The sequence below is a fragment of the Pocillopora verrucosa genome, chromosome 6 (genome assembly GCF_036669915.1).
Source record: "Pocillopora verrucosa isolate sample1 chromosome 6, ASM3666991v2, whole genome shotgun sequence".
Lineage (NCBI taxonomy): Eukaryota > Metazoa > Cnidaria > Anthozoa > Scleractinia > Pocilloporidae > Pocillopora > Pocillopora verrucosa.
This window is the reverse complement of record NC_089317.1, coordinates 18,326,660-18,352,611: the sequence shown is the minus strand read 5'-3', so window position 1 is coordinate 18,352,611 and position 25,952 is coordinate 18,326,660. Positions and strand designations below refer to the sequence as shown.

At 37.7% G+C, this 25,952-nt stretch overlaps 4 protein-coding genes across 16 annotated transcripts in view; 3 read left to right on the top strand and 1 right to left on the bottom strand.

Annotated features, from left to right (window-relative positions):
• The window catches only part of LOC131797605 (protein Wnt-4), a 29,497-nt gene extending 24,342 nt beyond the window's left edge, over nt 1–5,155 (top strand). For all 9 annotated transcript variants that reach the window (XM_066167890.1, XM_059115248.2, XM_059115253.2 and 6 more), the window contains one exon: nt 2,948–5,155. In XM_066167890.1, the coding sequence (XP_066023987.1) occupies nt 2,948–3,412 (465 nt within the window). In that variant the 3' untranslated portion in view covers nt 3,413–5,155. The remainder of the gene's footprint in view (nt 1–2,947) is intronic.
• A 2,858-nt stretch (nt 5,156–8,013) lies between these two features.
• Nucleotides 8,014–13,405, top strand: LOC131797579 (neurocalcin homolog). The gene is made up of 2 exons (XM_059115211.2): nt 8,014–8,667; nt 11,954–13,405. Exons 1-2 carry the CDS (start codon nt 8,424–8,426, stop codon nt 12,298–12,300), a joined length of 591 nt encoding a protein of 196 aa, XP_058971194.1. The 5' UTR covers nt 8,014–8,423; the 3' UTR covers nt 12,301–13,405.
• A 1,538-nt stretch (nt 13,406–14,943) lies between these two features.
• Nucleotides 14,944–20,089, bottom strand: LOC131797593 (arginine and glutamate-rich protein 1-A). 5 transcript variants are annotated; one of them, XR_009341224.2, is made up of 5 exons: nt 19,652–20,089; nt 18,582–18,807; nt 18,009–18,362; nt 17,193–17,276; nt 16,003–16,060 (listed from the first exon to the last, which is right to left on the bottom strand). XR_009341224.2 is itself a non-coding variant. In XM_059115229.2 (4 exons), the coding sequence occupies exons 1-4, from the start codon at nt 19,978–19,980 to the stop codon at nt 15,887–15,889; spliced, it is 813 nt and encodes a 270-aa protein (XP_058971212.1). In that variant the 5' UTR covers nt 19,981–20,086; the 3' UTR covers nt 14,944–15,886. The 5 variants fall into 5 exon arrangements, 2 of the variants coding, with proteins under 2 accessions (XP_058971212.1, XP_058971213.2); XM_059115229.2 differs by lacking the exon at nt 18,009–18,362 and having other exon boundaries at nt 14,944–16,060; nt 19,652–20,086; XR_010717803.1 differs by having other exon boundaries at nt 15,917–17,276.
• Nucleotides 20,090–20,466: 377 nt separating this feature from the next.
• Nucleotides 20,467–25,952, top strand: part of LOC131797550 (dynein axonemal heavy chain 2-like) — a 59,957-nt gene continuing 54,471 nt past the window's right edge. The window contains exons 1-7 of the mRNA XM_059115177.2: nt 20,467–20,930; nt 21,258–21,603; nt 21,722–21,886; nt 22,931–23,169; nt 23,741–23,932; nt 24,681–24,818; nt 25,644–25,751. Of these exons, the coding sequence (XP_058971160.2) occupies nt 20,700–20,930; nt 21,258–21,603; nt 21,722–21,886; nt 22,931–23,169; nt 23,741–23,932; nt 24,681–24,818; nt 25,644–25,751 (1,419 nt within the window). The 5' untranslated portion in view covers nt 20,467–20,699. The remainder of the gene's footprint in view (nt 20,931–21,257; nt 21,604–21,721; nt 21,887–22,930; nt 23,170–23,740; nt 23,933–24,680; nt 24,819–25,643; nt 25,752–25,952) is intronic.

The following is a 25,952-nucleotide window of genomic DNA, read 5'->3' as shown; positions in this document are numbered from 1 at the left end:
TCGCTGTCTGTTCAACCTGCGACTATATCCAGGCTCTCATGTTTGGCTTTCGCCTCACGGCACAGCCACCTGTTACATCATCGGCGGCCACTCATGGGAAAAAGGTATGAAAACCCCTGCTTGAATGGAATTTACAGAAAGCAACGTTTTTTGCCAAAACTTACACGAATGATGTACCTTTGTTCAAATAATTTCCATGCGATAAATGTATACAATGCTAAAGTCGTCTTCGCCCGACGTCAGTCAGATCAAGTATTACTACAGCTTAAAGATGGCTAGCTGAGAACAAAAGAACATAGATTTCCTGTATAGGAATGGGTTTGGTTTGATGTTTTAATCCAAAGCAGGAGGAATAATTCTTTGTCTGGAAAAACGATTATACGGTCCAGAGTCTTAAGAGTTTTATTCTGGCACGTTACCTCAAAGCGTGAAAATTGCACACCTGTCGCTAGCTATATGACGGATGAAATTCTAACTAATCGGTTTATAATTGGTTTGTTTTTCCATTTGATCTTGGTTAATGGAAATTTCTTCTGGCGTTTGTCCGTCGCATCTTTTGTGCAAATGAGTTTCGCCCAATTGTAACCTTCTGGCTGGCTCCCACATTTGGTCAACATGTAACTTCTCCGTATAATTTCCACACATCATCCAGCAAGTAGGTAATGAGAAGACTCAAAGTTATCAGGTAGAAGTTGTCTTCGTGATCTAACTCTACATTCTCGTATCTAATTTACAAATAAATGTGTAGCAGCTAGAGGGAAGAATTAATAATCAGATCTTGAGAGTTAAAGTGTTAGCTCCAGCCTCATTTTATCACCGCTGCGACGATAGAACAGCTCTAAACAATGCTTTTTGATATGCATTCAATTCAAGTTTCGGGTTCGTCGAGGTTTTTAAAACATATCTACGACCATAGTTGTTTTATCAACTTTAAAATATTCAGAGATGACAGTTAAATGAATGTATTGAAAAACTAGTAGTTAGGACGAGGTTAACTTTCCGGGCCGATTGTTTACTCGAGGTCTAACCAAAACCGCGGTTGTACGCAAGCAGTGTACTCTCTATAAGAGGGTTATTTTCATTAAATAAATGTCCCTCCCCTGATAGCTTTCGGCCCCCTTGACACTGATCACAAAAATAAATGTTTGGAAAAAAGATTCAGCTAAATTTAAGATAGGTTAGAACGCAGTTTTGTTAAACAACGGCTAAACTTTGTTTAAATAACCGGTCCTCTATGTTTTGAGATCTTCAATATGGCTCTTGACAGCAAGAACTCATCTTTGCTTTTGTGACTGAGCCTCACACCTCAGCACAGGGTCATACTTCTACAATTTTCGATGCGGAATCTGTCAAAGTGTCTTCGAGCCACTGGCATTTTATAAGATCATATTTACTAAGTATCAAAAATGAACGATTTCATGTCGTAAAAAGAATCCTTTGATACTCAATTGATTGTGTTGTACTCAAGTAGTAATGAATGGGGCCCCTCTCAGGTACACTTTCTAAATCTGAAACTGTTGGAAGCAGAGAGAGTTGAAACCATATAGGTCGTGCGTGAAAAATTATCGAAGAGATCTTCGTTCATAGTTCCACCTTGCTAATATTGCGGTGTATTGGATTGCGGTTGAAATAAGTAAGAAGATAGCCCATGTCAAGAAAGTAAGTTCATACACATATTTTCACCACAATAGCTACAAAAAAAGTGAAAACATTAGTGGTGATCAAGCACTTGTTTGAAATCTATCACAGAAGAAGGAATCGTGGCGTGTAAAATTGCCATTGATCAGAATAATGTTGTCTTGATGTAAAGTCAATACGGACCTTTAGCAAACCACGACGGTGACGGTGACGGCGACGGCAACGAGGACGTGGCAAAACAAAAGATCTAATGAGCAGAACAATAGCTCAACTCGTGCGTTTTCAAACTGTGTACATTTCTTAGCCGTCCGCTGCAAAATAACAACGTGAAATCATCAAAATTGTGCGTGGTCCGAGAAAGGAAATCTCAACGGCAAATTATCTAAGTTTCCATTTGGAACTCAACGCCGCTCTCATAAGCTATGCTGAGGTTAACTTGCGGCGCCGTAAGGGATGGTAATCACATCCACTCATTCGCGAAATTCCAACCAAAAATATATATTCATTTTTAAATCGACGTCTTCTTTGGCGTTGCCGTCCTAAAGGCTAAAGGTCCCTAATGTTCAAGTGCCAACGGAAAAGAATGGAAATCATTTTTTAAGCTGATTTGGAGGATTTCTGTCGAGGGTAAATCCTTGTAATTTTTGTAAACTTATTTGGATCTATGTTTTTTGGGATATTCAAACTACGTGCGCTGACGTCAAAGCAATCTGCAAAAGGTGCGCGTTCTACTCTGAGGGAATCTTTCATCGGGAATTTCAAGAAGTTAACCTTGTTCTCTATAAAATCAAGCTGATGATTTCAGGCATTTTTTCTGGAATTAGCGACGGTATCTACCCAACAAGGCATGTTGTTTAATAATAATTGGTGGATGATATTTCCAAGGTGTCCCGTTGTGAAATGGAATTCCGCAGCACAGTTTCAACTTTTAAAACAAAGATCACCACACTGAGATAGAAAGCAACATCATGGTTTTATTCTATCAGAAAGGGGAGTACTAATTTTTGTCAAAATGTGCTCATGATTTTGACGACAGCGAAGCTTATTCAGTCAAGTAAAGCCCTTTGAAACATAACTTTTCCCTAAAGTGGGCCAAAACTCTGTAAGCCCTTGAAGACGTGTTGACCTAAAGCTAATTATTTGTAAGTTAATGGTCATCGTATTGCCTACCTGGGAGCTTAACGCTCTAAACTTTCAAGTTCCTGTTGAAATACAGAAATTGATATTGCTCTATCCGGGTCGATTCAGTAATTTAAGACTCTTAGCTATCACATCGTCACTATTTCTTGAAACTTCTCTTCGATTTCAGGCTGTGAGAGATAAATTGGCGATTATCTGTAGATGCCATGGAGTGTCTGGCTCGTGCCAGAAGAAAACATGCTTCAGGCGGTTGAGTGAGTTCAAAGATGTTGCCACGCTTCTCAAGAAAAAGTACGATAACATTATTACTGTCGTTAGCAGGACCAGAGGCCGCCAGAATCATTACCTAAGAGCGAAGAGGGGGAAAAAATACAACAGCCGAGATCTTATTGCTTTGCACCCATCTCCTAATTACTGCCTCGCGTCCCGAGCCCGGGGGACTTATGGAACGGTCGGAAGAGAATGCAATCCCGCTACCACTGGGAAGGGAAGCTGCGCGTACATGTGTTGTGGGCGTGGTCATCGCACGTTTAAACGGGTGATTGAGGAGCGCTGTGAATGCGAGTACGTATGGTGCTGCTATGTAAGGTGCAATAAGTGCAAGAGAACTATTGTTGTCAGCACGTGTAAATGAGAAGACACTGAACAACTCAAGAGCTTAACCCTGTAAAAAAAAACTGCAACAATTTAAAATTATGGAGTTTTTCATAGATCCCGAAAATATTTTAGAGGGATTTAGACTTAGAATTCCACAAGCAAGACAAGTGTAAAAAGAGTAGCCTAGATGAATTATAGAGAATTTGTTTGGTTCACGGAGATTTTATGGCACACGAGACCATATCTGTTAGCGAGTGTCTCATCTTCTAAATATGCAGGTGAAGAATGATTTCTTCACTGAGAGAACAGCAGCTTTGTCTCACAAGCTGCATTACCCGGAAGAAGGTCCACAGGCCCACCATCCACGATCCACCGGTATTTTGAACTCGAACCACAGGGATCCGTAGCGTCCGGGGTTTTTTTGTAAGCTGCATCACGAGTGATAATACACCTTAAGGAAAATAATTTAACCAAAGATTGTAAATGAAGAGTAAATACACAGATATACTTCGCAGATCGTGCTTCATGTAGATGATAAGCGATGGGTCCTAACCCAAAACGTGGGCTTCTTTGTTACTACGTAACATGCATAGTTTTCCGCTCTTTTTAAAGTCGATTCTTTACCTTTTAATTACGATTAGTAAGTGGCGTATTCTGGCCTTGCCAGTGATCCAACAGAGCTGCAGGTAGAGAGGTTAAATAAGCATTATGAGCGAATGTTATCCTTTATTATCATAAGGCAATAAGGTAAATGCGAGCGTCCTAATTGGCTCTTACTCGGTCGGTATGTTGACATACGCACCGGAAACGGTGCGTATGGCACGTATGGTGCGTAGGACGGTTTTGTTCGCGAAAGCCGGCAAATTCAAAGACTACATGTTTGGTCCGAGGCCATTTAAAAAAAGAATAATAATTACCTACCTCGCTTCCTCGAGCCCTAATTGTAAATATTGGCCCTCTGTCGTTTTTTTACGGACCTTTTATCGTTCAGTCCTTACTGTCACGACTTCGGGCCAATATTCCCCAGTATGGCCCTCACGCTCCGTTGGTAGTAAGTTACTAAAGCTCTCGTCATTATTTGTCCTTCGAATTCGCAATTCATTAAAAACAAATGATTCTCTGATTAAACAATGAATCATCTAGAAACAAGTTTGGTTCCATGAGGGAAAAGAAACATGAAGATTTCACTTTTACAACCAATAACTGGCACCGAAGTGTGATCATTCGAAGTTCAAACAATAAATATCAAGAAGAGAGTAATATTTCAGCTGCCACACATTGAATAAGGATGTAATGAACTGGATTATCATTTCTGGACTGTTCACTCTCGGTGTGATTTAGTCAGTTTCATTCTTCTATTAGCATTGTAGTGGCTCTTACTTAAATTTGCTTTAGCGTGATTGGTCAGGAAAAACTTGTGTCATTGACTTGACCAATCAACTGCTAAATCAGAACCAATCACAACCTGGTCACGTGGGTTTCCCGCCGTGATGTACATAGACTTCCAAATTTCATTGGCTAGTTTTGTGCCTTGCTTTTTCAGTGATTGGTTCCGATTTGTGGAGTTCTTTTGAACACCTAATTACGAGCTCCGTGTTTGAAATAGCAAAGAGTAATTGTTAGCAATGTACGATGATATTAGTGAGAGACAAGTCTTGTTAGTATTAGCTCACTCAATTTTATTAAACTTATTTATTGAAACCAGCTATTTACTGTACACGCTTATGATGGGCACAGGGTTACTTACTAGTAATAAAGATAATAAATAGTTTCTTCTGAAGTGTAACTTCGATGGATTCTTCCGGGGGGGGGGGGGGAGGTGGGGGATTTACATGGTTTCCAGGGAGAACGGAGGGAGGTCAATCGTCATTAAGAGAGAATAATTGTGGGACTTTACTTCGCTTTTATGAATTTCAAGATCCAAACGTGGAGCTGATTTTAAAGTAAATTGATACAAAATAGAATTTATCTCAGTCGTGAAACTATAGACCTAAAACTCATCAAATAAGATTTTCATTAACCCTACAAAACAGCACTGAGAAATTCCATGCCGTCGTTTAAAGGAGTGTTGAAATGTGACTGATTTTTGTTTGGGTTTTTGAAATAAAATATGAAGCGTTTTCATATAATTACGGCAAAGAAACTCTTCATTGGAGAACGATCCTCGTCAGATAATGTTGACACGTGGCCTTTTGTAATGTGCTTAGCTATCAAGACCGACCGCCATTCATCCTTTACTCCGTGAGACCAGTAGCCATATTCTCCATTCTGTTCTCTCAGGTGCTAACAAGGAGAATTTGTTGAACAATCAAGAGCTTCTATCGTTGGTCATTTCCTTTTTCTTGTGACCTTTATGTGTGATTTAGGGATGATATTTAAGGAGAAATTAGATGTCAGTCACTCTTAAGGGTTGAAGGGTTAACCCTTCAACTCCCAAGATTTGATTGTTAATTCTCCCCTCCAACTGGTACACATTTCGTTTTTAATAAGTTTTGAGAGCTTGGTGTTAGATCAAGATAACAACTTCTTTCTGATAAGTCTGAGTATTCTCATTACCTGTTGGCCGGATAATGTAAGGATATTATAGGAAGAAGTTTACAAGTAAGTTTAAGAGTAAAGGAACCAGTCATAAGTTATCCCGGGGGGAGGGGGTGGAAGGATTTTGGGGGGGACCACATGGTCTCAGGGGGGGACCGAAGGGGAGATCTATCGTCGCTAACAGAGTATAAACAGGGGAAAATGAAAAATTAGCTTCTAATGAGAGAGCCTTAAGGAGGAAGCAGGTGAATTCTTTGTAAAACAGCCAAAATCCTAAGATCCCGAGGCGATAAATAATGGTCGGTCTATAATAGTCATATAATCTGAAATAATTACAATGTCGTCCTTTTGGAAAAATGTTTATTTATGATATTTCCCTTGAATCTTTTATCTTTTCCAACACGTTTACCAGATTGTAGAAACATTATCCAGGGAAGGCAAAGATGCATTTTGCGTTATTTTTTAAAAGAAAGACCTTAATCGAACTAAAGCAGATATATTACACGATTCTTTTTTCGCATTTCTTGATCTTCGAGTCACTTCAGAAAAAAAAGTTGAAAACTTGGTAATTGTTCAGTGGCGTAGAGCAGACCAATATGCTATGGATATCACACAGAGTCGAACACACAAGAAAAATATTATCCACTCCAGGAAATTCAATCTTTTTTCTGGGATAATAATGCACTATTAGGCGCAATAATGAATATTTAAGTGCAAATGATGTGTATTCTCGCTTGAGGCAAGAGCTTAGCATCAATTTTAATTGAAATATGCAGAACGTCTGATTTACACGGCCCAGTTTTGTCATCCACATAAAGACTAATGACAAAGTAAATTGAACGCGCTCATTTGTTTACCTGCGACCATTTTGAGGTCGGGTCTATCTTGCTTAGCAAACGTCATTCGCACTTATTTCGATGTAAATTTCGTTTTAATTAATCATTGCGGACTCGGGAATATTTTCTTATGTTTTATAGCAAATTGGAAATATATTCCACAACTTCATCTTTGGTCGTTTCGCCTTAAAGATCTCAGTTCTAAAATGTAAGCTAATAGAGCTTGTTTCCGCGCCTTAAAGCGAAGTTTATGAAAAAGCACTCAGATGGATATGATACGATGCGTGATGCGCACGGTGTCTTATTTGCGTGATAAAAACCAATCGCAAACATCTGCATGTTATTTTTCTAGGTAAATTTAAAATGTTAGTCATGCGTTTCTTAATTCGGAGATGTCAGATCTCGGATATAAAGATATATGTTTACGCAAAAATCTGCTTTGTAACTGCAAACTTTTCAAGTTTGGACGTTTTGTGCACAAGTGAAGATCCTGTTTGTATACCTACTAACGGAGGTAACCCTACGGCTTTTGTCTAAGAGAGAAATAACTGCTTAAGGCTTTTAAAGTCTTATCAAAAGCGATCATCTTTAAACATCTTAAGCAAAAGGTGTTTGAGTTGTCAGTTTTTAAACTCAACATGAAATAACAAATACGACCAGACCAAGGTGTACGTTACTAATTTTCCTCCAGTAAAGTAGTGTCCGTAAAGAAATGAAGAGCGCAGAATTTACAAATGTATTTTGTTGACAGGTGTATTTTGTAACACAGCCTCTTAACATGTTTGCCGCTCGAATGTTTTTCTTCTTTGAGAATAAAAACCAACAGCCCATCTCAGTTTTTTAGAACTCTCCAAATGTATTCATGTTCCTATCAGATGGCGCTGGGTTAATAACCAAAGATAAATAAGCTTTGAAATTAGAAACAGCAAAAGGAAAAGAGATATATTAATATATGAAACAAAAAACAATGAAATTATGCCGCCAACAAAAAAAACTGCATTTTGACGGCGAAACAAGACAATGTCAAATAAAAGCTGCGGAAATTCTTTGAAATTTGATTTTCCTGATATTTCGTATGAATACGCTTCTTTACAAAATTTTTTCCAATTTTATTTTTTTTTATCGAATTGGTTTCATGCAAACCACAACAGGAATAGGACGCCGCGCATACATTGTCAATCAAATTTGAACGAGTTTGACTCTCTTGGAAAATTAATTTATGCTGAGGATTGGAAAACTTGTTTTCATTTTTGAAGCCTGTTCAAGACCGCATACGTCTACAAACGCAGCAATCGTAGTCTAAGGTATTTGTATAACGGTTAAATTCTCAGTCTATGACGGACAGAAAACAGATACCCCGCCAAGAAACCAGCCTTGCCTTTTTGATGTAATTGGACCCTGTCAAGACCAGCTTCTGATTCTGCCTCGATAGGACGCCAGGAAAATAATTGTTGTTAATGCGATAGCAAATGCAGTGCATCTGGAGTGTCGATCGTCGCCTCACGGTCATACCAAGCAACGAAACTAGCTGAACGATCGTCAACTGTCGCCGGAAAGTTAAAGCCGTCGTGATCGCCAAAAATCCGACCGGACACACGACGGCCTCTTGGTTGAAATTCTTCGGCCTCGGGCGCGGTGTGTCGTCGAAAAACGAAGATTTCCTTTTATTTAAGAATGGGTAAGAAGCAAAGTAAAAAGCTTGACCCTGAGGTCTTGGGCGACCTTTTGAAGAACACAAAGTTCGAAGAAAAAGAACTAAAGTCGTGGTACAAAGGCTTCTTGAAAGATTGTCCGAGTGGTTACTTAACGAAACAACAATTTATAGAAATGTACAAGAAAGTATTCGACAAAGGAGATGCCTCGAGGCTTGCTGCTTGTGTGTTTCGGCGATTTGATGTGAACGGCGACGGCAAAATTGGTAAGTTGAATTATTTGTAATATTCTCAAGGTGGTGTTTGGTTAATCTTTGAACTGAAGAAAGCAAAAAATTCCACGAAACATAACTTGATCCAGTTTCTTTTTTGCGCAAGTTATTTACACTTCCATAACAAGACGTGAACCGCCCGAAAGAAACTCTGATAATATTTAAACCGGCTAGTCAAATTAAAAACAGCGCATCATCCGCATCGATCGAAGCCATGGAGATTAGAACTGAAGCTCCAGATAGGAAAAATGACTTAAACGAATTTTATTGATTACAACCTCTAAATACTATCGCGGACATCATGCATTAATGTCCCTAAGAAAAGAAAACCACCATTTCGGAACACTTGATTTCAATATATCTGAAAGGTGACAAAAGTCTTCACGCGCTGGAACAATCGGGTGAAAAAAGACTTCCATTTACAATGTTTGACAAAGTGGCATGAATAATTTACCACTGGTAGGTAATTGGATTTCTGGGTCGGTTATTGAAAGAGACGGTTTTATTGGAGGGCCGTATGTTTCTCTGTGAAACGTGAATATTTTAAAATGATCTCACACGAAAAGGGAAACAACAACAGGGGTTGGAAATCGATTGAGAAAAGAATCATTACAGTCAAAATAAATGACAGAATTTGAATCAAAATAAATTTCTTCTTCAAAATACTATCACGGAAATAGCAAGGAACACTGCTATCCGGCCCCTGTAAAATCCCAGTGTTGGAAAAGTTATTGCTGTAACAAACGAACCGCCTTACCCGTAAACTGCTTAATTTTCATTAAGGAAAGTGTAAATATGCATTTTGCTGACATGAAAGCAGAAACCTAGAAATCTCTAGAGCCGCCTCTGTGTGAACTGAAAAACAGGTGCAAAATAATTTACGAGTTTTTTTCCTCATTTCAGAGTGATATTCCTCCGAAAGAGACAAATTGTCGTCTTCCGGCATAGAACACAAAGATTTTATTTCTTTTGCGTGAAATCTAGGAAGACTTTGTGATCAGAGTTGTGGTATATGATTTTTACACTTTATTTTGAGTGAAAATACTTCCACTGAAATTGCTATCGTACACGTATTTCACGCGAGTTATAATACTCCTTCGATTCACAATAACTCTGTTGTGTTACGGGCGGAATCAAAGTAACTTAATTCGATCCACGCCAACGCAGAATACGCTCTCTAAAACTGTTCACTGCATCAAAGGCATGAATTTACATAGACACTTCCATTTTCGCATGAAATATGCAAGACTTAGTCATAACACAAACAATGGAACATTACAGCTACATATAGTATTTTCCAATTTGTCGGTATTTCCTAAGATGTTTTCCACCGAAAACAGACACTTTTCTGTTTTTAGTAATTGACGCAAGTTCCCAAAAGTTATTTATGTAATTTCCATGCTGTCAATTCAGCCACAGGTCTTTTATGTTAGCGACGAATTAACTAATAATATTCTCTCTTTTCTGACTTAATCTTGTTGAATTCCAGGCCTTTTTATCCCATTTGTGTGTGTTTCAAGCGTTTGGTTCAAAGCAGTCCGCATATGTTAGCAAAAAAAGAGGAAAGCCTACTGAATTTTAATGCACGTTTTGAAATATTTGCCCGCTGTTTTCATTTCAATCGAAAAGTCATTTTAAATAAGTAATTCCAAATCGGCCCCGAGAAGAGACATCCATGCTGAGAGAACCAAGCTGTACATTTTTGTGTTGTTTGGTCGTTTGTTAGGCGAAATACTGGAAGATATGAATTTCAAACACTTTTTTTCGTAACGCCCAGGCGTAAGAAGTCGGCTTAGTTGACAGAGGTCAAAAACAGAGTCATGTTTGTAAGAATTCTGCCACCCCATTGACCTAACCCTCAAAGGTATGATTCGAATTTCTGAAAAGGGTACTTACAAAATATTCTCTGGTGTTAAAAATATAGAGCTTAAGCCAGCCAAAAGTTAATTTCGAGTGTGACAGTTTCAGCTTTCATTTGGAAACTCTGGTGTGCGCGGGAAATTTTTCCCAAAGGCCTTGTCAGAGTTAATCATGTTTTACATTTGGGATGTCTTTAACACAACTTCGCCTCGTCCACTTTGTGTCACCGTTAAACGAAACGAATAACGATAGCCTAAATGCAGTTTTTTCCTGCGATATTCGTCAACGGTTCAAACTTTGTTTTGATAACGAAAGACCAGAAATTGCTTGTAGATAAGGATTTATCGTATGGTTTGACGCAGAATTCTTGCGGGGAGCAGATTGATCACTGATTTTGTTGCTGAAAGAATCTTTTGATCTCTCATTGTCCTCATCCGATCTTTCCGCATCCTTCGCTCTACTGCCCCATACAGCGCAGCACTAATGCACTTTTTCGCCAAATTTTCCAAGTGTTTTTATTCGCAACAAACATTTAGTCCTTAGATTTTTGGTTACGCGAAAAAGTAAAGAAAGTTTATTTAATATTTAAAGACAGCAAAACCGGCTTGCTGTTATCAAAATATTAATTATAAAAATGCTCTTTCTGTAATTAACAAACAGCTAAAGAAATGATTGTCATGTTGATAGTCGATCCAAGAAACTTCGCGAGTAAGATCTGCAAATAAGGAAAGCGGTTAATTAAATACCAATTAGCAAGAAATATTTTAAGGTTCGTCATTCAATGTCAAAGGGGTTTCTGTCAGCTGAGAATTAAAACAGACTTCCGAATATTTTTGATCGCTCAGTTTTGGTTTTGTGGAGAGATTTTTATGCGTGAATTTACATTTGTAGAGGTGAAAGAAAAAGTAATATTTGTTTTCGTTAAATTGAAGAACAAAGCAATATTCCTCACAATTTTCTTTTCACGAAAAGCTCAATTTAAAAGGCTTTAGCCCTTTAACTCCCAGTGATTAACATGTAACCTCTCCCCATAACATTCATACATTATCTTGTAAACAGGGGATAAGAATATTCAAATTCATCAGGTAGAAGTTGCTATCTTGATCCAACACCAAATTCTCGTTACGAAGTCACAAGGAAATGTGTAGCAGCCAGAGGGGAGAATTTAGAAACAATCGTATTTGGGGGTTAAAGGGTTAAAATATTTTAAACGGGAAGGGAGACTTAAGTTTTAAGAGAATATGGAGCTTATCATCAGACTCTCGATGTTAAGCTTATAAGTGGGGGTGGGGGGGGGGGTGGGGGGAAGGGTGTTGGCTAAATAGAGAGAAGGGGTTTATTTGAGCGTTTAAAGTAAACACTGTTTTGTGTCATTGACTGTATTTTTCAAGTGACGCGTACCAATAATTTCTGTTCACAGACTTCCGTGAATTTATGTGCTCTCTTTCGGTGTCAACCCGAGGAACGATGGAACAAAAACTTCGTTGGGCGTTCAGTATTTACGACGTGAATGGAGATGGGTATATAACAAAACAGGAAATGTTCCGAATCGTGGACGCATTATACAAAACGATGGGTGATAATCCGGAAGAAACCGAAGGCATTCCGAACTGGGACGAACTTACTCCTGAAGAGCGCACACTTAAAGTTTTCCATAACTTTGATCAGAACAAAGACGGTGTTTTATCATTGTCGGAATTCATCGAGGGAGCCATGCGTGATAAAACCCTGGCGCTTATTTTGGAACAAGGAGCAGAGAAGACATGAAAGGGTGGCTGTTAAACAGATGTTTTTAAGAACAGGAGAAGCAACTCATTGCCTAACCCAGGTTGCTATCAGATACTCTGTCTAACATTATATTCGAATATGGTTAGTTTGAAGTGCGTGTTCATAGTTTAAAGAACCTACACGTAGTTTTTCATGTAGTTTGGCACCGAGGATTTAATATTTCCTTCTAAACCTTCCTCTTGGTGCCGGCCACTACGGCGCTCAACATTATGTGAGCCAGCGGTGATGTCTTTATGTCGGAGAGGAATTAATTGCTAATGAAGAGGGGATAGTCTTTTACGAGGGTGGCAAAGGGTTTTTAAGTGATTTGTGATTACGACCAAAGCTTTTTGACGCGTGAATTTTACCAAAAGGCGAGGGTGATTTGTGAATTTATGAATTAGAGTGAGGCGTGATTTGCTTACTAAAATATACGTGACCGGTGAATTATTTCTTTCGGTTCGTGTAAACCTCAGAAAAGATATTTAAATTTTTCCCTTTTAAATTCGCGACGCTAGTGTACGTGATGCGTTATAAAAAATTCGTGCGTGAAATGGGATCATGACCCCTCCTTTGCTTCCCCCTATCGTGGTTGATCTGTTATTTTTGTGTGAATTATTCACTTTGTGTCCAAAGCAAATTAAGCTCGAAATGGTCTGTCTTTGCAGTAAGAAAAAAAAAACTTTGTATTTAGTTTTGTACGATGCACCAATGATGTCAAATTTTACCATAGCTTGTGAGACTAACTTATCATAAACGTATTCAGCAAGGAGACTTTGCTTCTCCATCGAAGCTTTTCATCTAAAGAAGCATTATGTTCCAGGATATCTCTGCCATTGAACACTGAATGTAAAGTTTAAAAAACTGTCCTCGAACGTGCTTAAACTCACATTGTGCGGGCCGCCATTTTTATCTTGCATAGCAACCTGGCCGCTAACTTTTGAAGTAACAAAGCCTCACTGCTGCTCAAGTTATAAAAGACCGCATTATTTGAGTTCAATGACTTTTGTGTAGCTCCTATTTATCCGGATAGGCACCTTAAGAAAGAAAAGAGAAAGGAGAAAAATACAAAACCAAACAAACAAAACAAAACCAAAAAAAACAACAACAACAAAGAGAGAGGCACACAATTTTAAGGCCAGATTGCTAAGCGTAATCGTTAGACAGCTTTCGAAATCTGGGTTCACTTTTTGTAACTCGAAAAGTGTCATTTGTTAACTTATCTGAATTGTCGGAAATGACGAATAGGGAAGTGATCTCATCTCGTGTTCTGCTTTATATTTTTATCATTGAACTTCGAGTGCATTGCCTGTGTGTTGTCCAACCAAACCCTTAGCGACTACAATAACCAATCAGAACAAAGGTATGTGTCAAAGGGGGTCAATGGAGACTCGACATAAACCCAAGGAAACTGTAGCGGTTGATTTGCATATAATTGGTCAGGAAAATATCGCGACTTAACTAAGCCAATCACGGAGCGAGATATTGCAAAACGAATTCACTCCAAAATCTCTTCCGACACTCAATTTGAAATTCCTCTGACATTGACCAGTCTAATTCAAAACATAACTTCATCGTTAAATATAATTCCAAATGTTTGCGATGGTAATACAGTCGAATATTCCTCGCATGACTGTACGGTGAAAATGAGATCATGCAAAAAATTTAAATGTTTCAAAACGTTATTTCTCATGAAAAATATCCACTCTTGAGATGCTAGTGCTGCAGTTTACGGAAAAGAGTTGTTGTTGTTAACCACGTTGATGTCAAGTAGTATTCAATAATAACGTTATGTCTATTTTTCTTTTTTTTTTTTGGCTGATCTTGACAGATTAAAGCTAGGTTTTGTTTAGGGGCTAACACCCATCACTTCTGGGCCAAGTCGCACAGTCGCACAGTCCCACAGGCTTAGGTTATAAGGTTTTCTGAAGAGTGAAGATTAAGGGTACGAATCAAAAGGCCAAGTATGAATCAAATTTTTGAATTCGTGGCAAAAACACAAAAATTCAAATTGTCGGACATCTTTCTTTCGGGTTCACAAGTGAGAGTTTGATCACACACGTCCCACCTTCCATCCGCCATTCAGATGTGTATCTCCTTTGAACTTTCGCAGATTTTTCCAATTTTGTTGCAACGACGCGAAAAAAAAGGGACTTCAAAATAGTGCATATCTATTTCCTGAGGTGTTATTCACCATAGTTAACAGTACTTCTGTTCACACAATGCAAGTTTCGTCTGCGGTGCCCATCACAGTTCTCCTTGAACATAATCATGGTACATACCCACATGTTCAAATTTGCCATGCCTTAAAATACTCATCAGGAGCAGACAGAGCGCTCTCTCTTCGATTAAGTGTCGTAAAACCAAAACCAAACTTATCAAAACGGTCAATCAGAGGAAGGGAAAATACCTTTAATCGCCAAAGAGAACTCAAAGTGAAATCAACCTGACTGTATAAAGCGCGCGGGAAAAAGCGTTTTGCGTCTGATTGGTTGAGAGAGAGGCGCGAGTTTCCTGGAGCAATAACTAAGCGAAGTAAAGCAAAACAAGAGAAATCTTGGATTACTTTTAGCATTCAATTGAAAATCGCACTAAAATATTAGGTTAAAACATAGAGCAGACTACAGAGTTACGGACACAAAGTAACAATATAATCAATTTTATTGAGATGGCTTATCTACAAAATTTTAAGGGAGGAGAGGAACAAAAGAATTTACAATGAAAGGCAAAAAGTACAAAAAAAACAAACAAACAAAGAAATTAAAGGCAGAAAAGAGACAAATTTTCTTCAGAGGTAGTCATGAGGTTGGGTTGTCAATTTTTAAGTAACTTCACCAGTCACCGACTGGTTATGAAATTTAGTCGTATTTCAAAAAATTATTTGTAATTACAAAAACATTTAACAGCAATAGAGAAATGTCAAAGAGAAACATGGATAATAAAAATGCATGATTCAAGAATGTGGCATTTGGATATGTTAGCATCACTGTTAAAACCAAGGAATTGGGAACAACAGAAACATTTTTGTCACGTTGTAATGGTGATGAAAAGAAAAAGCCAGTTAGATGTGGAAAAAACTGCACTGTAAGCACCAAAAGTTGTATCATTTTAGGATTTCCCGGAATGCATACATTTCCTTATCTCTGGATTGATTTTCCTTGACAAAGTAGGTTGAACATTTAACAAGTTCCTAGTTTTTTTACCCTGACAGTGAAAAGTCATTCTTGGCCACCAGGTATCATATTTTCCGTCATGTGGCTATAAATTTTGCTAACAATATGATCTGACAGACTACTAACCCAAAGATGAAAAGATTTCCCGATAAAACATGACCTAACTAGCCCCTTGAAAATAAGAAGGAGAATAAATAAGAGGAAGGAATGGGCAGAAGGCCAGAAATAGATTTCCAAAACAATTTGAAATACCATGCCTTGCATGAAAGCTATCCTTCCATTGGACAGCATACACTGGTACCATCTGCTACACCAAACCACCAATGTCATTTTCAAACCGAAAAAAAAAAAAGAAATGAAGTTGACTGCAGCACAGCGTGACTGGGATACCCTTCATCAGCTGGTGGTGTCCTTTATAAGGCTCCCTTTGGCTTGAATCCAAAAGCAAGTTTCTGCCTGTTGTTTCTGTTTTTGTTTAGAATTAGGTCTTGGGCAGCCTTTTCTTGCTTCTTGATCTCTCGTTCCAAAGACATTTTCTGTTCAGTTAATGTTCTTCTTTCTTCCACCATTTGTAAACGTTCTTCTGCCTGTTTGTCCAAGGGAAAAAAAAAGCCAAAATAATCAGAAGGAGGTCACAAATTAGGGAACTTACTCTTCTCTTACCTGCTTCATAAGGAAAGAAGATACTTTCCAAACAGGAGGAACTCAATCAAGATAGGAATTTGTTTTCTTGTCCCAGAGAAAAACTCTTTGTGAATTGTACTAATCATTACTTTTCACTAAAACAATGGAGATCTCCATGAAGACACCTTCATGTTTATGGTTGGGTCTTTCTTGCAACTTTCTCCATGTCCCAAATACTATGCAACAGAGACTGCACATGAACAACTATGGTGACTAGTGTTTAACAGGTATGATTCATTTTATTCAAGGTAACAAAACCCCCACTGGTATCAGCTTAACCACCTCTTTCCTAAGGAACTCTTTCAGAAAATTACAGGGATGTTTCTAACCCAGTAAGTTTATTGACCCCTATGCTGTTGGTCACCTCGATGCTGGAGCCATAGCCACAATCATGACTTGGCAAGAACATCTGTACCATGCAGCAAAGGGACAGACCATACTGAGGTAAAATCTGTCATGTTGAAAAAGAGTCCATGACCTATAATTTCAGTTAACTTTCCATAGTAGTTTTAGACATTCAAGTTTGTCAAAAAAAATAAGACTATGGGGTTGAATATTGGCACGTCTGTACCATTTTCAAAATGACAGCTTTTACAGAAGAGGTTGAACACAGAGATCAGTAAAAAACAAACCAAACTTGACGACTGTTGCAAGATTAGTTCTTCCTGCAGTGTGATGAAATAGAAGTAAAATTTCTTTTAGTTTCTGGTGACTACTGACAGCTAAAGCAAACAAGACAGAACTGGTTTAATACTTGTAACGAATTCACCTCACATTACATGAAGGTAATCACATTTAAAACCCCATTGTTATGACATAAATCTTTGGAAAAAAGACATGTGTGTAAGGAGAGATCTAAAGATGGTTGAAGCTCTCAAGTAGACATACAGTGGAAATTAACACAAACCAAAACTATCCCTTCCATGCCCTACCATGCTATATGTAAACAGGAAAAGGATAGTACAAGTTACCCACCAAAAAAAAATCCTTCAACACTGGCATCAGTGTAGTGAATCATAAAAAAAGTATACATACCAACTTTTGATTCGCTTCAGTTAGTCTTAATTGGAGTTCATCAACTTTGCTCTCTAGCAGAGTAATTTTACGACGTTCCTCCTCCTAAAAAAAAATGCAGTTCGCTGTCAACAATTGGTTTGCATAAATATCTTTTCTTTTATCGATAACATTGTACCAAAATGAACCAAATACACTGTACATACCCCAGAATTCTAGGTTATAAATTGTGAATGAACAATGTTAACATGAACAAGAAATGGCACCAAAAATCAAGAAGTCGACCCTTCATGCCCCAACATCGGTATTGATATCTTTAAAATTCCTATGGCACAAACAGAGAGACTTTGTGTAACAATCAGGAGCTTCTTCACTTTTTAAATCTATGATCATTTCCTTTATTCTCATGACCTTAACTTTTGATTCAAGGGTGATATTGTAAAGAGAAATTAGAAGCCAATCACTGCTTGGGGTTGAAGGGTTAGACTTGCAAAGGAAGGGAAACCTGATTAGCATGGAATATAGAAATACTTCCTCACTAGAAGAAGTGCTCCAAGATATAACATTTAAGGCCACAACCAGAGAGGAAAAAAGGCAGACTAGCACAATTTTTGGTACCTTTCCTTCCTCTTACAGCTACACCTTAATACTATAAACAAGTATACAACACATGTATCATATACATGAACAAAAATCTTTTGATCAGAGGAAAATGCACAGCTCATTTTGTTTAAACACAAATAGTAACAAACCTTGTATGTATGTGAACTTAGAAACTTATGCTTAAAACTGCTTTGTGAATCACATGAATGGCCGTTTTGTACCATTTATACATACACATATCCGCCTAACAATTCCTATGAAATGCTCCAAGCAAAGTCTCCTTGAGGAAATCCTTCACAGTCTGCAAAGACTTGAACTCTCCCAGAAAAAGTTTCAAATTAGTGCTGACACAAAGTGGAATGTTCCTTCAAGAAGTGCCTTAAATAATTTTTTTCCACTAGGCAAAAGTTTCTAGGCAAACAGCAATTTCAAAAATTGCGCAGTTCTTGAGTGTGAATGTCTAGATAGAATGTCATGTTCAAGGATAGAACGGCACAAGAGAAGGGTAGGATTAGATCCAAATGCTTGAAAAGACTGACTGCTAGCTCTTGATAATGTTTTCCTGTTCAACTGATCCGTCAAAGGTATCTGTGGAAACAATCTAAGTGTTTGCAGAAAAACCACACAGTTTTACAAGCAATGATGAGAATTCTGGACAAAAACATGTAACCCTGGAAGGATACAACTGGAGCTTGTCCTAGAAACAAGAAAGACCACTTGCATGTTTTCTTAGTTTTTAACCCCCTTCCCTCAATTTAGAAACATGATACCTCTACACAATAAATTATAGGGTATTTAATACTGTACCTCTTTCACTTGTTGCTCTTCGATTTGCTCCTGACGCCTTTTTTCAAATTCTTCCACCATCTGCTTCTCCATCACTCTTTTAGCTTCCTCTACTCTCTTCATGACTTCAGCATCAATTTCATCTTTTCTTTTTGCAAGTTCTTCCTCCACTCTCTTAGCAACAAGATCTTCAACTCGTTTTTGAGTTTCTTCCTCAATCATCATCTTTTCTTTCTCAGTGGCTCGACTACAAAATAATAATTAAAAAAACAGCTCTTCCTTTAGCATCATGATATGCATTTTCATCTTAGGTGAAACTGATTTAAATAATGACAATAATCCTACAAATTAGTTCTCTTTACCCCTTTTACTCTCAAGATCTAATTAGTAATTCTCTGTACCGTCTACCATTGATTCTGGTGGCATAAATTTAGAGAATTTGGTATTGGATCAACTAAAAATTTCCTAATTGATACTTCTCTTTATTCTCATCACTTTTCTCTTTTATTTGTATTAATATTGTAGGGAGAAATACCATCTTGGTTACTCAAGGGAGTTAAAGGTTACCTAAAGGTGCAAATCTTAAATTTGTCAAAATTACTGGCTTTTATTTCATACTTGAGTAACATTTAATCCTTTAACTCATGTGAATGATGCAAACTTCATAACTTATTAATTCTTGGAGGGGGAGAAGATAGAAAAGGAGAGAAAATAAAGGTTAGTTTTTCATATATTGTGCGTTAATATTTAAATATGAAGTTGAACACCTTACACATTGCATCTTCTTTTCTTTGGAAAATAATAAAAACAAGACACTTCCAAAAACATAGGCGTCATATGCTACGTCAACTCTTATGTTACAATGTGTAAGCTTAAATGTAAAATGATGCTAGAGATCAAAGAAGGCCTGAGAAACAAAGACTGGAGGAAATTACATAATTTATACAACAAGTTTGTTTTACAAAATGCATTTCCATAATTCGTCACCTACAGCACTAATCCTTGGAGAGCTCACAAATGAAGAGAACCAGTTGGATAGGACATCACACACATGAAACTAAGATCTATAATAACAAGATCTAGAAACTTACATTTTTCTCTGTCGTTCCATCTCCTGTAATCGTTCTTCTTCCTCTTTTCGTTTCGAGCCAGGATCGTCCTCTTTTCTTTTCACTATAGAACGGCCAAATCGATCAACACTGGGAGAGCGAGATCTACTTCTCGAATATCTCTTCTTCCTGCGTGGTGATCGAGAGCGGCGCCGAGGTGATCGATCCCGACTTTTTCTCTTGGTTGATGATGGCGTCGCGCTGGGAGAACGACTTCTCGTTCGCCGGCGATAACTGCGCTCTTTCTTGTGTTTCCGGCGCGGGCTGCCACTCTTACTTCTTGAACGTGATCTAGACTCACTCTTAGGCATTTTAAAGGTATTAAAAATATATCCAGGTGCTAATATGGCCTCTTTAGGAACTCATTGCAAAAACCCTTCAACTTCACAAAGATGAGTAATTTACATGCTTTACCAAGCCCCTGCCTTTAGGGCAGGGTCCCCCCCTCATTGACCATCGAGGAGCGCAGTAATTTTACTTCACTCTGGTCATAAAATGAAATTTTTTAAAGTCAAAACTGAATTAAATTACAATCACTTGTGAAATTCCTATTGTTTTGTAATACAACGCACGCGATTTTCAAAATTATTTAATGAAAAATGTCCTATTTTCCTTGTTTTCCTCGTAAGTCCCGATGTTTTTGGTCAGCGAAAAGACCAACCATAGTTTCTGTGGTATAACAGACATATATTTCCCAAAGTTTTTAATCTAAGAGGGGTGGGGAGGAGAGGCTTAGTCAACACATAAACGAGGCAATTGTTGCCACAATGGTTGCTATGACAATGATTAGACGAAAATGGCGGACTCCTTCATGAAAATACTCAAGTAATCTTTATCACAAAAGACGTATAAAGACCATTTTTTTTGCCTGATACGGTCTACGCATTAAAAATTCCTCAACTTTATTATTCGAGGAAAGCCTTGCAAAGATCCTTAACCAATGCAGGCCGTATTGTGAGGAGTTGAAAAAGTTTTTCAGCTGTGATTTTGTACATGTAGACTAGTGATCAAAATTTTCGTGCGTAAACAAATGGATTTGGACCGCGAAGATGCATCCAGTTTAAAGGGTGGCGCTTCTGATGTTACATCTGAAGCAGCTGGAGCAGTGATATTGGCGGAATCCTCATTAACGGTACCAGACGAGAACAAAAATGGAGAGTCAAATTCTTCATCTGAAAGTGGCTTGGAGGTTGATCGAGGCTCTGTCGGCAACGGTAGCAGAGGATCAGAGGGCGAAAGAGAGTTTGATCCTGCTGAAATGGTGAGAAGAATATCTCAGAAAACCTTGTTGTCCACAAGTAAATCAATTGCAATATTTTTCCGAGGTGCATGAGCTCAATTTTAGACGCGCACACGTGTTCAATTTGCAAAAAATTGCATCTAAGACGTACATGTTATTGAATTAGATCCCTATGCAAGGTATGTTATTTTACCCATCCAAAGGTATTTTTTTACAGCCTGCTGAATGCATTCGTGTTTCTGCTCGATGATACGTAATAGCTGGAGCAAGTTAGAAAATAAATGATCCATATCTATTTTTATTTAAAAATGTTTACTTACTCTAGATGCCCAAATGTCTTATTTGCAGGTCCCTCTCATTAAGGAAAGAGTCACTTTAAGTGCACTAAAATCCGACATGTGGAATGCAGAACATGATTCTACCATCATTAAATTCCTAAAAGACACTTCTGTTAGACTGCTGGTGGTTTATATTGACAAGCTGTTAGGATTACAAGTTGGTTTGTCTGTTCCGCCTCATCCAGTGGAAGAAATGACTTTCATGATTAGGTTTGAAAATGCCACACTTAACCCTGATAATATTGAACGAAAATTGCAGTTTGGTACAATCAGAGCCAACCACATTGAAAGTCTTTTGAGGACAATGACCAATGTGTATGCTCCTCTGTTTTTTGGAAACAAATCCTGGCCAGACAGTATCCTTTTCAAAATATCGTTATCTCTTCTCTATGTTTTAATTGAGCATTTAATTAGAGCTTCAGGTGGTTTTTGGAAAGTAGTCATAGCTGTTACAGATCTTTAACTATAGATTAGGTATCAAAAATGACTTCTCTGCACAGCTGCACAAATTCATGGCTAATCTCACAGACACACGCTATAAGATGCAAGGCAAGACAGTGTTATATGTCCCAAATGAGGGAACAAAACTGCCTGTGGAGGATGCTTCCAAGAGTAAAGAATTTGTTCAGCGTTTAGAAAGTAAGAAATATTAAGCAAAGTATGTGTTTACTTAATATTGTTAGTTAAATTTAAGTGTCTATCCCAGCTTGTTCAGCAATGCAGTGAGACAAAATACTCTTAGTGTTAATCCTTTTCAATTACTTCCTTTTAACCCCTCAACTCCAAAAAGTGATTAACATGTAACTTTTCCCTATTATATCCATACATTATCCCATAAACATGTCATGATAAAACTCAAACTTATCAGATAAAGTTATCTTGATCTAACACCAATTTCTCATAACTAATTCAAAAGGAAATGTGTATCAGCTAGATGGGAGAATTAACAATCAGATCTTGGGTGTAACATGGTTACATAAAGTATGCCCAAAAGATTGTTATTTAAGGTCTGATTGCATATGTTCCAATTAAAAAAAGTATATTACATCGTGTTGATTTGATTTGAATTGGAAACATTGAAATTAAGTAATTACTGTTAAGGCTAATTTTAACTGTGAAGATTTAAATTAAATTTTAAATCCCATTTGACCAAAGTTCAAGCTTGTAATAAAGATAATTCTATCTGAATTACCTCGGAATATGTTTATATGCATTAATTTTGTAGCCTTTATTATGCCTACATGTATCTTAGTTTATAAAAGTTCCACAAAAGATTAGCAAGCAAATCATGGTGGAGTCTGCAACAGAGATTTTCTAGTTTTATTTTCTATCATAATGATGAAACAAAGACTTGTTTTAGAAATAAAACACATGGAGCTAGTTTGTTAACCCTTTACTCGCATGAGTGACCAAGACAGAATTTCTCCTCACAATATCAATAAAATGTCAAGCAGACAAGTGATGAGAATAAAGAAATTATCAACAAGAGGATTATTACTGGTGGTTGATCCAACACCAGATTCTCCAAATTAACATCATTAGAAATGTATGGTAGACAGTAAGGAGATTTACCTTTGAGATCTAGGAATGAAAGGGTTAAATGGACCTTTTACTGTCAGTGACTCCCTTGTCTAGTGTGATTGTACTGAAATACATATTTGCTTTTTTGCCATTTATTTTTAGCTGCTATGATCCACTGGACAAGACAAATAAAAGAAGTGCTTAGTAGTCAAGACACATTTGAAGCAGCAGAAAATTCAGGACCACTAGAAGAGATTGAGTTCTGGCGCAGTCGCTGTGCTGATCTGTCAGGAATCAGTGACCAGCTGGACAAGCCAGGAGTGAAGAGAATACAGTCAATTTTGGAGCACTCTAAGAGTTCTTATGTTGCTCCATTTCTTAAGCTCTCAAAGTTGATTCAGGTCAGTCTGCCTGTTGGACTATCTATCAGTAGTATAAGAGCAAGTAAAAGGTGAAAACCATGATTGGCTAGTCTGTCATCTTTAGCCTGCTACTTTTACCTCATTTATCACCATAATTGCTGATAAAAAAATTTACAGCGATGGAAAGGAAATTTGCAGAGTAGCCATTTGCCTGCTCTAGGTGGAATTCATAATTTGCCAATAACAGATTTCAAAGTGTGAGTCAATCCCATGTGTAGAAATTACTTGAGGGCTCATGTGAGCTGCCTGCTGCTAGAACATTTCTTTATTAAATAGCTCATACTCTTGCCTCTATGACAACCTCTCTGCTCACAGCTTTTTAGTTTCCTTCCCCTCTCAAACTTATTGACAGTCCTCTCTGTCTTTCTGTTTGTCTGAAATTCAGTTTGTCAGTCAGTTAGTCTGTCTCAGTTTTGTTGGTGGCTCACAGTAACAGACTGATTTCAGTCACCAACAGTATGCAAAGTTAAGTATGGTATGTAAATAGCTAGAATATTATAAATTATTGTATATCTTTTATGTAGTGTAACATATTGATTTTGTCCAAAAGGATGGTTCTGCTCAAGCCCAGAGTAATCTTAAGTTCCTGTCCACACTGAAGGGACCATGTGAAGATCTTGCTCAGGCCCAACCTAAGGACATTCCAGGGATGTTGCCAAAGATCCTCAACATAATTCGTATTATATGGATGAACTCTGAACATTACAAGAGTAGAGAAAGACTTACTGGTTTACTGAGAAAGGTAGGAATCAGTGGTAGAGTGTGAGTAAATAGCAAACAGTGTACAGCTGAGGGATGAAACTTAATAGAGAGTAAATGTAGAGATAAAAAATACTAGGCCTGATGTCAAGTGTATGAATGTGTTTTAGTCATTTCATCCCTTGAATGTCTGTATGGTAAAGGTCAAGGTCAAGTTTGTACTTAAGCCAAGTAGCTCACCCAGTAGGAGCTTATCCTGGTTTTCTTAGCATGAAGAAACTTGAAGTATCACTACTTCTCCCTGGATTAGGGGCCAGTCCATTGCAAGGTTACCCCCTATATTATTTCATCAGACTTCCCTGACAATTTGCTGGTACTCATTTGGGAAAGGTATTCCGTATTGTAGTGTTCCACTATTGCATAGCTTTCCTGTTGTTGTGTCAGGGAAATGGGATAAAATGGTGGGGGTGACTTGTAGTGGATTAGTGGATTAGCATCCTGTCCAGGGGGGAGTAGCAAATTACTCCTGGTTGCTTTATGCTACAGAAACTGGGATGAACTCTGCCTGGATGGGCCGTGTGGATTGATAGCTGACTTCACCTAGATTACTTTTCACAATATTCTGACAATGTATGAGAAAAATGAGCTCACATAACAACAGTGATGTGAGGTGCATTCTTCATTATTTTGATTCTTTTGCTGAGCTGTTAATGCTCTTGGTATATTAAATTAATATGTTTTGATCTTTCACTGGTTGAGAATTGACCAATAATACTTGTTTGCCTTCTCAGGTTAGTAATGAGATCATCAAAAGGTGTAGTACCAAAATCTCACTTGATGATATCTTTGAGGGTAGGATCAAGACAAGTATGCAAGGACTACAGGAGAGCATTGAGTGTTGTGAGTCATGGAAACACACCTACAGTAAGGTAAAGTTACTGTCAGTGGTATAATTAAAGTAGAGAGATATGAGTGATGAAATGAAGTTATTTTTAACCGCACCAGTTTGCAGAGTATGGCAAATGAGATCTTGTTTGTGTAGAGCCATTTTTAGCTTTGTGCATCGCATTGAGTACAACCAAGAGTCCAGAACTCACATATGTACATGATGTAGATGCTGGGAAATTGATAGTTTTAAAAAGAATTTGTGCTATTTGATACTCTGCAGACTGGTAAATGGAAATTAATCAATAATTATTAGTCCTGTAGATGATTTAGAAGATAAACATGATGCTCAAAGCTTTATTCAATTGATAGAAACAGTAAAAAACAAGGTACTGCATTTCCTCTAAAAAGCACCTATGTTCTAATAATCACCCACCCTTAAGGCCATAATGTCAAGTAAGTGCCCCTTTGAATAAACAAGGGCTTCCCCTCCTCAGTTTTTTTAAATTGAAGGGATGCAACCTGTTCTTATTGCAACTTTCTTTGTAACTGTTTGAGCTTCAACTATAGTTGAATCAATACAGGAGAATGATAAGTGCCCTCCTTCAAATGAGGGCCCCTCCTTTTTAGCTGAAATATTAAATAAGCACACAGGTGCTGATCAATGAATTTGAATGTAAGCCTGCAAGATACCATTTTGGGGCTACTATCTGAGCTGAGAAGTCATGTGTTGGAAGCAACATGGGTTTCCTATCTACATGAGCAGGACAAAAATTATTGCTAGCCATAATTGTTATAACAGAAGAGAAGACTTTTTTTAACTTTTTGGTCTGCTAATTGTTTTAGCATTTAACTTTAATTGCTTACAGATCAGTAGAATGCATTCCAAGTTGTCAAGTGAGAAATGGATTCTTGACCAGAGTAGCATTTTTGCCCAAGTGGATGCTTTTGTGCAGAGGTGTAAAGATCTCTTGGAGGTATTGTGGTGTGCATTGTCAGTTGCAATTCATTGAGCAAAATTAATATGAATTGAAAGTAATAGATTAGTGTAGGAAGGAGTATAAAAAGCTCTTAGAATTAATCTCCACTGACAGTAGGATTAGGGAACAGAAAAAAAATCGTGGTATTCAATAGATACAACACCAGTAAAAAACAATTAATTTAACTGAGGAAAAATT